The sequence below is a fragment of the Merops nubicus genome, unplaced genomic scaffold, assembly GCF_000691845.1.
Source record: "Merops nubicus isolate BGI_N331 unplaced genomic scaffold, ASM69184v1 scaffold4724, whole genome shotgun sequence".
Lineage (NCBI taxonomy): Eukaryota > Metazoa > Chordata > Aves > Coraciiformes > Meropidae > Merops > Merops nubicus.
Genome location: NW_008603466.1, coordinates 2,918 through 15,999, shown reverse-complemented (window position 1 = coordinate 15,999; position 13,082 = coordinate 2,918). Strand labels below are relative to the sequence as shown.

The window sequence follows — 13,082 nt, the reverse complement described above, 5'->3', positions numbered from 1 at the left end:
AGGAGGGATGGGTGGTGTTTCTATCTAAACTAATGCTTGGCTACTTAAGCTTGGTTTCTTGATCCCTCTCTGGGAAACGGGAATGAAGATTTTAGCTACTTGAACTTACTCAGGCTGCAGTTTATTTGCCTCAGTAGGTCGCTGGAGTGAGTGAGCCACTGGAGACATGGAAAAACTGATGGGATTCTCCAGAAGAGAGAGAGCAGCACAGCTGGGAATGTTTAATGCCAGTTACTGAAGCATCTTTAGAGTTAGGAAATAGTGGAAGAGAGAGATATCACTGTAATACTGAATTTCTAAAGAGGAAATCAGGTGGGACAGGCTCCAAAGAGAAGTGAAGTCCCTAAGGAGAAATCTGCATGGGGATTACATATGAGTTTGCAGCTAAATAGAGACAAGCAGTATGTTCACACAACATTGTGCAGTTTTGTGCAGGGTAGTGCTGGCTTTTTGTATCAGCATGTTGTTCCTTAGTCACCCTAACTGTATAAGTACTATCAGCTTCTTTAAAGAGCACTGTTAATTATTCAGCTAACTCAAAAACAGTCATAAAGTATCGATGCAGACATAGGGATAGTGCATGTTTCACAGCACTCTGATGGCTTTTTACTTTTCCTGTAGATCAGACTTACTTTTTGCCTTTCCTAAAAATGTGGAGTAATAATATAATAATTCTAGTACCTACATTATATATTATATATGTTATGTGGTTTATTGTACATAATGTGTTGTTAGGAAATAATATAACAATATCTAATAAAATTATATGGTTCTATGTATAACTTAATAATACTGAATGATTAAACATTTTTTGTCACCTGCTATTATATCATTTACGTTTTTGCAGTGTGTCATTTTTTTGTATTCCTAACAGAACTTGATAGCCAGCACCCACTGCCACTTTCTTCTAAGCACAGGGTAGCTGAACCAGTGAGCACAGTGAGAATGATCTCTCCTGGCTTCAGATGCCAGCACATGCAAAGTGTAGCGCACCCTGGCTTGTTAGTCTTCTGTGGTTCTTGTGGCATGCCACAGGCAACAGCACTATTGCAAAAATTGGCACATTACAGAAAATAAGAGAAGTTGTTAGTTCCTTGAGTATGAAAGGTTGATCAGTTTTTATAGAGAAATTTGCATTCTTGGATCACTGATTAGTTCTGGATTCTTTCAGACAGTTTGGAGCCTAAAATACTATTTTCTTCTCTTTTTTTTCTGACAGTTTTTCTTAGACTTACGTTGTGTATGTGCTGCTGTGTTATAATAACATGTTCATAGCTCCATTAAAACCACTCAGAATTTGGTTTTGAATTTTTACCTGTTATTGACAGTGCATTGCAGTTATGCATGATTTTCTAATGGGCCTCCAGATGCAGCTTGGATCATAAATCAGAGTTGTCTGTAAGCTTTTGGATTAAAGTTTTGGTCTTGGCGTTGCAAAACTCCATCTGTCTTTGGGATTACTGTGTTCTTGCAACCAGCCAATGTGTTTCTACCAAGAGTCTCTATGTGAATTTTTCAGGTCCAGCATTATAGCTTCTAAGTGGCTGTCTACCACTGACTTAAAGGACTTGGATTTTTTGATCTTCCAGTGATATTGTAAATAAAGCCTTGCATTTCTTTAGGTGGTAACAAGTTTGTGTTAAATGCATTCATATCTTCAGGTTATGTTTGCAGTTTAAGTGTAATGTGAAAATGTCATAGGTTATTTGGAATTTGCTGGATCTCATTTATATGTCTTGATGTCTGAAGAACTGCATTATCAATCACCTTTTTTCTCCCCCTCCTCTAGGTGTGAGGCAGCTAGCCCACATATTCATCCTGTTGGATGGTGTAAAGAACATAAAAGAACTCTCATTACCCCACCAGGTTTGTCTCTCACTACACATTTGAAAGATATAAGGAAGTTATAGTCAACTAATGGCATTAAAACTTAACAATAAGCTTATTGTTACCTCTCCAGAATTTTACTTTCTCTAATTAAGAGTTAGTATTTGGAGAGTTCTAAATTTTTTAACAGGGCATAATATATTGAAAGTGGAAGTACAATAGACTTCAGCTGTTAAGTGTGCACATATATGTTGATTTAGCAGAGAGGCATCTATGCATGAAAGATACCCCTTGGAATCTGAACAAGTTTGTATTTTTGTCTCAATGTATCCAATTATTCTAACACTCATGTTGTGAAAATGCTGATAAATTCCAGGTGTGTGAGATTCCAGTGCATAAGAAAACCATGTTCATGTGAACTAAATATGCAGGGTAATGGGCTGATGAGCAGATTGCCTTACGTGATCAAACAATCAGACTTGTAAGGGCTCTTTGAAAGAGAGGAAGAAACAATGAGAGAGAGGATACAGGAGAATAAAAGTGTATTCATCAGTAAGAAATATAAGACAACCACTGTTTTTCAGAACTGTTGCATATAGCTGGATGACCTAAATGCCTTGCTGCAGAAACGACCATCTGTGGTCTGAGACCATGGAAAATTTTAATTGGTCCAGACCAACTTTAGCAGAAATTCTAAGAGCCAGTAGTCTTGAAAAGTTGTAAGCAATATATCTGTCAGGAGGTTAATTACACCCTATTATTCAATGAAATACCTTTTAAAACAAATTAAAATTGGTTGCATTTTGTTCTAAATGATGAATCATAATGTTTAAACTTAAACGTAAACTTCTAGTACGGATTAAAGAAAAAGGACAGGCACTGACTTTTCTTTAAGAGCGAAACTGTCTTCATGTGTTTTGCATAAAGTGTTTGTAACCTTTCTCAGAAAGGCAACATCACCTTTGATGTCTGTAAATTATTCTTACAGTAAATGTCCAGGCTGCTTTTTGAGAAATGTAGTTAAATTCAGTAAAAGAACAAAGTATGCTCTACTGTGGTACAAAGCTATCACTGATTAGATTGTATTTACTGGTAAATTACTGTTAATAACATACGGAATTAGTCTTATAATACTTGAATTAACTTATTGAATTAAGTGAGCAGATTTTTCCAGTCCACATTAGTTATATTCTCATATCCAAAGCAACTCTGATGTTTTCTGCTAGCTAGTCAGTATTGTGTATGGGAAGTTTGTTTTGTTTTTTTTTTTAAGCTACATGGTGAATGTGTCAGAGACAATGTAGAATAGCCTTTCTTGTAATTATTTTATAAATCTCAAGCATAAATCAGAGCAGTACTATAAAAGTGGTATGTATTCTGTAAATTAGACGTCAGTTTTGTTTCTTGCACTGCAGTGTTTAATTTTGCTCATATTTCTTCTGTGCCAGATTATCCACATGCTAAGCATTTTTCCTGGGAGAAGTATTTGGAAGAAACCAGTTCATTACCTGCACCTGCAAGGGCTTTTAAAGTGGTAAGCAAGTGCTTATATTTTTTTCATGCTTTTAAGTGCATAGAATTAATTAAAGAAGAGAATTCATATATGGTGTTCCTATGTTTCCAAATGTATCCAATTAATTAGTTGTGTAGGAGGTGGTTTAGTTTTATGCAGATTTGCAGTTCACTGTTAGAAATAAGATAATTATTATTATAAATCACTATTACTTTATTATCTTAATTGTTATAAATGAGATTGAATGCTACAAAATATTACTAATGAATGTAATTTGCTATGGGAAATTACTGCTGTTATTAGAAATAATGAGATAGCTACTGAGTCATCATAACGTATTTTGAACATCTGTATTTCCATCCCTACATTTTAAGTGGCTCAGTAAATACAGTGAGAATGTAAAAATAATTAAATGAGATGAGCCTGGTTGTCCATCTAGTCCATAGTCTTTGGCAGTAGCCAAGAGAGAGTTTGTGTTTAATATCCTTCAATAGACTTTTCTCCTATGAGTTTGTGGCTAGGGCACATGGGCAGCATCCACAGGTAGCTCAGCTTAACTAAGGTCTTTGTGGGCAACATTCTTTCTTTTAGCTTTTTGTTTGCTAGTTTCTTTCAGTGACACCCATCTTTCTTGAGCTCTTAGATGTCAGTGAGGAAGGTGGACTGGCCAGTAGTGCAGAGAGAGTTGCTGTTGGGAGCCAGCATCAGGTGGCAGGTAGCTCCCAGCCCCTCGTCTCGGAGGACGCTGGTTTGCCTCTGCTTTTCAGAATAGGGTCAGAAATTCTGAATAACACTTTGCTAAGGGCCGGGTTAACAGAAGCAGAACTGTGGTGCTTATAGCAGTTCCTGGGGTCAGTAGATCACCAGAGTTTATAACTGACCTGCAGTTTATCACCCCAAAATGTGTCTAGTGTAATAACATCTCAATTTTACATCCTCAACAAGATTACTCAGAGCAAGGGTTAGGCAGGTATTTGGTTATATAGTTACATAGAAGTCTAGTCCTTGGCAAAACAGTGGAGGGCTGTGACCTTGACTACAGCAAGCTATAAGTGAAGTTTTCTTTTTCTCTTTGAGCATTACCATGTTTTATTTTCTCCCGCTGGGATTCAGGGAACAGCCACCCCATAGGGCTTGATGGTTGGAATGCCCCACCAGTGGCCCACAGGATCTGGTCAGCTGTGTCTGTGTCAGGAAACTGAGAAAGACATGCCACGAACATGCAGGCACTGACACTATTAAACAAGGAGAGCCCTAGCTGGAATAGGTCAACGCTGTTCCAGAAACCCAGCTAGCAGAGAGCAGCTGAGGACAGTGTAGGTCCCAAAAGGGAGCACTGACAAAGCCGTTTGGCTTTGAGAATGGAGGGGAGGGAGAGCTTGACTGCATGGGGGTCAGCTGTCCTCTGCCTTTTGATTTGACAGCCAGGGAAAATCCCCTCCCTGCTTTCTGTACTAATATGATGGTAAACATATTCACGCTAATTGTGATAAACAATGAGGAAGCAGATTTAATGGGAGTAAAATGCTGATTGTGCTGGAGTTTGGGTGAAGTGTTCCTGAGACAGTCACAGTATTTTATATAGTATTATGGGAGAAAATGGAGTTCTTAAGCTGCAGCTGATGAAAAAGCACTGATATTCTGGAAAGTCTTAGAGAGACAGATACATTATTTTCCTAGAAGCCTAAAATAAAAAACATGACACGTCTTGTATGTTCCTTTAAAATGGAAATAATTTTTGCTTTAGATTTCATAGCTGTAGATGGTAAAGATAAAATCCGATACTCCTAACAAAGATACCTTTTTTTTTTCCAAACTAGTATTACAAAACAAGTATTTGATGAGATTTCTTCTGAGTGAGTATTTATTCTTAAAGCAGTAGACATAGATATTTCAGGCTGCTGGTATGTAATACTTCATTTAATATTGCTTTGAAATGGGAAAAATTTTCTAGAGAATTCGAGAAACAAAACCAACTGGTTTAAAATAAAGATCCATCCTTACTTGGTTGGAAAGCTTGAATGGAGAACCTGGAATCCCAAAGTAGTTACTTTATTTCTTTAGATGAAATGATCATTTTATGCTTGAATGATATTTTTATGCTTGGATTTGTTGGAGAGGGAGGGCAGATTTGAGAAAATGAAGGCAGGTGGTTTGCTATGGATTTTATATATGCATTTTTGAAGTTTTCTTCTGTTTCACATAATATTGTTGTTCTTTTCTAGAAACCTTCTCATGGCTTTCAAAAAAACATGAAACTTGAAGTGGTTGACAAGAGAAATCCAGTATTTATCAGAGTAGCAACTATTGTAGATACTGATGACTATAGAATAAAAGTAAGTTTTGCTGTTTCATGGTACTATCCTGCTTGAATGACTGATGAGTATGTTGTAAAACCCATACCTTGTAGTTATAAAATTAAGCACAGGATGAAATGAGTCACTTTGCTGTGTCCTGCTAAGGTTTTCACTGATTAATATGCATCTAATTCCTTTGGAAGGAGTTGTTCTGTTATCCTCTTAGTTAAATTTGCTGACATAGGTAATTAGAGAACAGAGTTGAAGATGTTCAAAAATTGCATTGGGAATACTTGATATAAAGCAGTTGTCTATTTTACCAAGAAATGTGATTATTTAATATCAAGTGTCAAATGGTTGCTGTGATATTTATATTAGGACCCATGAAATATTTGGTCTGGGTTAATTGAATCTGTCTCTGTAAACTTCCAGAGGGAGAAGAGAGATATAAGGGAGATACAAAAAAGAACCTTGATCTCTTGTGACTTGTCAGTGATTCTGCAGTTCTGAGCTTTACATTAATTATGGACTTTAGATTGGATTAATCTCAAATAATGTGTTTTTGAAAAATTGCAGTTTTTCAGAAGTTGTAAACTTGAATTATTTTTCTTTTATTTTACAAAACCAATTTACTCTCTGAAGTCCTTAACCATTCAAAGGGCTAGCACATTCTAGATATCCAGTTAGATGAATATGAAGGATATTTGTGTTTGTGGTTCATACAGGTTTATTAGGCATACACAGTATTTCAGACAGAAATGCAGCTGATACTTCATTTTGAGACTGAATTCACTGTTGGTGGGGAGGCATCAGAACTAATATCTATACCTACACATTTCCTATCTAAACTCTTAAGCTAGTTATGCGTAAAACCAAACCAAACCAAATCCCTTCTCCAGTCTAAATTTATGAAAATGACAGGATTGAAAGTTTCTAGGGTGGTAATTTGACTCTGGAGTATATGTTGGAAGAGCTCTGTGTGGTATCTCTGTATGCATGCATCCACATATGCATGTGTGAGATCTGAGCTGCATAGTAGTACAGAGGTCAAGTAAGATTGAAGATATATGTCTTTAACCTGAAAAAAAATGCATGTATAGCCCATACTGGTAGTTTTCTGGGAAGTCACATACATCTTTTGTCTTCAGTTCCACCTCCTTATCCTGTGTATTCTGATTTTAGTGAAATTTTTCTTGTATGCTGGGGGGAGGCAGTTTGGTTTTTGTGGATAAATGCCATTTTTTTAGGCCTTTGCTTACTGCTCTGCTATTATTAAATCCTGATCCAGCAGAAGCTTAAAAAATATTTGGATCTGGGGGATTTTTGAGGAGGAAAAAATATAGAAATTCATGCTTAATATAAGTATTAATGCGAGAACTGAATTTACCTGCTTTATTCCTGGGATTTGAGCCTGGTGTTGCAAGACATAGTAAACAACCCAATGACACCTCCCTCCCTCTCTCTTTACTTCAGTGAGAGAATGTCTGGGTTCAGACCCTAATGTAGGTGTATTTTCTGTGTAACATCGATAGTTCTCTTAAACTGATTTCTCTAATGGACATGTCATTTTTAGAGATTACTTAAAGACTGATTTTATAGAGAATTTTTCTCATCTAAAATACATTTTTCTCTTTTTTTTTTTTTTATTTTAGGTCCATTTTGATGGTTGGGATACTATTTATGATTACTGGACTGATGTAGATAGCCCTGATATCCATCCTGCAGGCTGGTGTACAAAAACTGGACACCCTCTTCAGCCCCCACTTAGTAAGAGAAACCACATTATAATGTCATGACGTTAAAAGCCACGTGTACCATGCTACCTTCTTCCCTGCCAGTGCTGGCCAAGGAAGAGTAGCAAGTAGGATGTGCAGAACAATGTAAATGTGCCATTTAGTGCAAAATCAAGAGTCAGTAATTAATCACTTTTTAGTAGATAGCTTTGACCCGTACTGTAATGGAAATACAGTGTTCCTCTATATGCATAAGAACCACAAATGCTGAGTGTAACTCACAGCTGTACCTGAAATCAGAAAGAGCTGTGCTTGAAAAATAAATACTGAGCAATGCCAAGTACTCTGAAAGAAATAAATTTAAAATAACTGGGGTAAGGTACACACAGATTGTCTGAACGTGTTAACCTGAAAATCTCTGTACCTCAATTCAAGTGTCTCTAAAATGTCAGGAAGAAATGTTTCCTATTGGGAGTGTGATCAGAGTATATTCATTAGCTTTATGAGCACTGCAGTGGTACAGTGATGGCTGCCTGTTAGGAAGTTAATCATTCTGCCTTCAAAGCTGAGTCTGGATCGAGTGCCCTAAGTGCCAAAGCACAAAGTGAATAATGAGAAGATAGGATGCTGCTTATCTTCTTCTTAATCTGAGATGTGCATGCTGTGTACTGAATGAAGGAACAGTCCAGTGGGAAAAAGTAGCCTGTTGACACAAATACAAAAATCATATCATATGGCAAAAGAGCTGAATAAGGTCAAGGCATTTCTATTGCCATAGACTGGAAAAAAAAAAAAATGGAAAAGCTAGCCTAGATGGGAGTATAAAATACATAAGTTCATTTTGTTGGAGACATTAAAAGAAACAAAATACAGGTGCCTGTCATGTACAGGATGTCATCTTCTCTAAGTGGTGGCGTAGGAGGCAGTGTTCATCTCATATAACTGGTGGAAGTGACTTTCTGATACTAGTTAAGCTACAAAGCCAAAGATGGACAATGTGACAGGAGGGAAAATGACCATCCATTAAACAGAAGAAGAAAATTAGTGGCACAAATACTATTAAAATTGAATGATTACTGAATAGTAATAGCTTGTTCCAACAATTTGACTTCATATTACCAGTGTAGAATACGGTATAGAATATAGGATAACACAAAAATATTAATATTGTTTCCAGGTAAGTTAAAGTGTATCTCAAGTTTTGTGAAAGGGTTTCAGGAGAAGGCAAAAAAATACTTTGCAAGATATAGTATTTTCTTCCCCAGTCAGTAAGATGGCACTTTTAATAATGGAACCCAGATCCTTGTCTTTAACACTAGAAGCTTTGGGTGAACACTGTATGGTGTTAACAATATTAGTCTAGAGCAGGCATCATAGTGGTATTAGGCTCCCAGTATTTATGTGTTCATACTGTTTTCTCTTAAGACATAGTGAAGTCATCATGATGACCTTTCTGATAGCAGGGAATTAAGAGCCATATATTGGTGCTGGTTTTAATATAATTTAATAGTGATGCAAGCAGGAACTTCTTGCATCAATATGGATAGCCAGTTGCAGCTCTCTTAAATTACATTTTTAGAGAGTCTGATTTTTTTTGAAGTGAAGAGAGAACATTTGTAGGGAGCTAGTTTTTACAGAACAAGAGCATCAGTGAGGCAGGACTTTCCTCTACAAAAGTGTCCCTATGAAGTTCACTCTTCCTCTTAGTCCCCTAAATTGTTACACTGTAGGCATCAATTTTGCATAAAGGTAGAAAAGGTAAAATTCTGTGTTCTCTCATCCATGACACCATTTTAAAGGCTATGGAAGTATTCGTACTTGAGTGTAATCATAGTGTTGTAATATTAGTATAGGTGGAACATTTGTTAAAAATGCTTTTGGACTGTCCTAATTATACATAATAATTCTCCAGTTCTTCATTACCCATCCGTGAGGAAGAATCTGTCTTTCATCTAGGAAAACTTATTTAAATAGATCTTTTTATGTCAGTGTTATCTGTAGTGGGAGATACAAGTTCATTTACTTTTCAAGTAAAACCAGTACTAGAAATACTGTGCATGTTTGCATATGTGCAGCAGATGTTCCCAGTTTCTTATACTGGAATAAGTCTGTCTCTTGCTATGAAACTATGGGTTATATACTGTGTTTACTTTAGTGTCTAAGCTAGTTTTGACAGCTACATGGTTTAATGTCTGTGCAGGCATCATTGTTACAGGCTGATGAAAATCAGACACATTAATTCAGATAAGTAAAAAAATGTCAGAAAACTCCTGGTGGCTTGTTCTTTTTGGTAGTATTTTCATCCTTTGTTTTTATGTCTTGTTTACTGAAAAACTTGAGCTAGAAGTGTAGATGGTTATTATCCATTATGAACAGATCCCTGTCTTCAGGAGCAGCAGGGTAACTGTGCTCTTGCGAAACAACCATGTTCCAGCTACATGTAGTTAATAGGAGAGAAATTTGAAGCCATACAGTTCTTCCAACACTTGTATTCTTTTTATAGATGTAGCTGTCCTGTGGAGATTTATTCATACAGAAGAAAATTATTTCTCCAGTGGATTAGGTTATTTGAATCTCCATCATGCCTTTGCAGAATGTATTTTTGAAGTACTTTAAAATTTGGTTTTGTTTACGAGTTTCTTCTTCGTGTTTACTAAGATAACACTTGTATTCCTGCATGTTTATGTAACTCCTAAAGATTAGATATTTTTTTTAACCTCGTATGTAATTTTCCCTGACATGCAGGTCCCTTGGAATTGGTGGAAGCTTTAGAGCATGGAGGGTGTCCCACAGCAGGATGTAAAGGAGTTGGACACATTAAAAGAGCAAGACATATTGGCCATCATAGGTATGTTCTATGAAACTGTAATTTCATTCTTTCAATTGAGTGATATGTGCACATGGGTTTTTTTAACTGTGTTCACAAGAAAACAGATCCAAGCTGAAAAAAACACAGGAAATCTTGTAAACCTAAATATGCAATTATTTCGGTTGCCATGGTGAGCATACTAGAAATAAATATGAGCAATCTGTAACTTCATTTTACCAGGATGTGCTGAGATAAGATTTGTCAAACATCATTATTTGTCACAATTGATAGATTCAGTTACTCTGTTTTGTTCCTATGAGGATTCCTTGCCTTGCTGTTCAGATTGCAAAATGTTACAGATAGATATGTATAAAGCAATAACTTTTGAATCTTTGAAGTAAGAGGCCACTAATTTTACTATGGCTTGGATGGGTTTGTTCTGCTTGGTTGGTAGGGCTGAAGATTTGCTTGATGGCTTGGAAAAATGCTAAAAAGGAAATTCCAATTAATGTATCCTGAATGACAGCCTGAACAATGTGCTCTTTGTTCCGCTAAAGATGGTTTTGTTGAACACTTTCTGAAAATATAGAAATGTGGACATTCCAAGATGTCCTAGAGGAGAGTTCACCTAGGGAGAGCAGTAGCATGAGAGAACCCAACGAAAGACAGAGAGACGATACAGTAAATGGGAAACATTTACTAAGTCAAGAATTTATTATTTTTAACATGTTTACAGTTTGAGGTGAATCCTGAACACACCAGTAAGGAATATACAGTTAATGTAACATGTTAAGTTGAGAATTAAGTATCATAAATATCATCGTGTTACCTTTTTGCAAATTACAGCTTCCAGAAGTTTTCTTGAAATTTTTCCATTACACAGTCATACAATCCTTCAATGTCATACCACTTTATGCTTCCTGAGCTCATGGTTAGAGGATTGCTCTTTGGTTGTCTGTCTATTCATGGGTTTTAAGTATACTATTGAACTACTGTGATCCAAGAGTTAGCTCTGCAGTCTTTTAATGTTTTTGATGAGAATTACACCTGTTGACTAGAATTAGGCTACAAAGTTTTCGTGGCATTATCAGGCTGGTTGAAATCCTGACTCATCCCTAGCAAAGATAACCTGCCAGCAAAACTCACTGTGTTGTTACATGTTTAGTGTGCAAAAGATATATATCTTGCTGCAAGAAGTTCTTTCTACAGCAGAGGTATTGTGTTTGTGTTGTTAGGAAGCAGGAGAACTCCTGATGCTAGCTTTATCTCATGGAAAGGATGTGGTAGGTTAGTTCCAGTGACAAAACCTGCTGCAGTATGAACTGTGGTGGTGTCATGCACAGTGTGTCTCTGCTGTCTCAGATGATTCACCCATTTCCTTTTATCCTTTTCTGTCTACGGTCTTTTTTTCCTTCGGTTTACTTTTTTCAATTTTTTTACCTTCTATTTTGAGAGACTTTGTTGCACTCAGTCAGCAGGATAACTCCTTAAACAGTGGAATTAGGACTTAAGAGGTTACCATCCTTCAGTTAGCATCTGGTTACCTACTGCATTCAAGTTCTTAGTCCATGGAAATGTTAAGTAAACTAGACTTGTCTAAAAAGCAGCTTCCTGGCTGCTTAACTGCAACCCATATTATTTCGTATTTGTAGACTGAGTCTTGTGTGGTTTATTAGTGCATCTGATCTGTAAGGGAATAACTTCCAATTCAGAGTATTATCTTCCATACCATGTTGTAGCTCAATTACATAAAATCAGGTGAATATACCAATTCTTAGCCCAAGGCTGCAAATTAAAAGAAACTATAAGTGAATATGTCAGCAAAGTTTTTAATTTAAGATCTCTACAAATAAAGGCTGGCACTAAAAATTCCAGTGTTTCACAGGGAAGGGATGAGTAAGAGCTATATGCCTACTTTGTTAATGTAGCCTTTGCTTTTATAACTAGATTTTCTATGGTATTTAAAGTTGTTATACTTGCTCATCCTGACTATAAGAAGAGACATAAACGCATGGCACTCTGTTGTGTTTTATTTTTACTGTGGTCTTAGTTATCCTATTATTTGCACATTAACTGACAGTTCTAGGGAATAAATACGTAACAAAAGAGATTTTGTTGATCATAAGACAGGTATTTGTTTTTTCAGAGCAAATAACACCATTAAGTATCTTATTCACTAACTAAATTGGTTTGCCCTTTGTGCTGATACTGGTTTGTTTTTTTTTTTCCTTGAGCATTTCTGAGGAAAATAATGATATGATATTTGTTATTTATTTGGAGTCTTCAAACTTGAGGGTACAGGTCACTCCAAAAATTCTAACGTTGTACTATCACTTTTTTCCTGAATTAACAAACACATTTTGAAATTGGTATAATTCTCTGCATCAGGTAGCAGTCCTGTGACTCTTTTATCGTGACAACCTTGAAATGTATTTAACCATGCTTACCTTCTTTTTCATGATGAGACACAACATCTATCTACAGCATAAATGCCTCTGAGCAGAAAAGATGGTAATTTAAAATGCTAGGTAGTTCTGAAATAATTTTGAGATCTTGTTCCTTAGGAACAAGGTGAAAGTCTCGGTGATTAATTATGTAGTGGGGTTAAAGCATTTACTTTTTGGAAAAGTTAATGCTAATAAGGACTTGGTATCTATCACTAGTTGATCCAGGGTTTTCTGCTGCACAGCTGAAACTGAGACTGATGTGGAGATTGGTAGCATTATGCAGATCACCTACGTATTTCTGATGGTGATTTTTATGCTTTCTGATGTTTAATACATGCAATCATTTCCAAGTTCAAGCAGTAATGCGGAGCAGTCAGTTCTAAACAGGTCATTAGTGTTTTGGGTCAACCCTCCATGAATAAAGATGGGTCAGCCCTCCATGAATAAAGATTTTTA

General features: G+C 36.3%; 1 protein-coding gene across 1 annotated transcript in view; it reads left to right on the top strand.

Annotated features, from left to right (window-relative positions):
* Positions 1-10,218, top strand: part of LOC103771363 (lethal(3)malignant brain tumor-like protein 3) — a gene marked incomplete at its 3' end in the record, with an annotated part of 45,796 nt that extends 35,578 nt beyond the window's left edge. The window contains 5 exon segments of the mRNA XM_008938656.1: positions 1,790-1,866; positions 3,276-3,361; positions 5,566-5,676; positions 7,290-7,404; positions 10,116-10,218. Of these exon segments, the coding sequence (XP_008936904.1) occupies positions 1,790-1,866; positions 3,276-3,361; positions 5,566-5,676; positions 7,290-7,404; positions 10,116-10,218 (492 nt within the window).
* Positions 10,219-13,082: the final 2,864 nt, after the last annotated feature.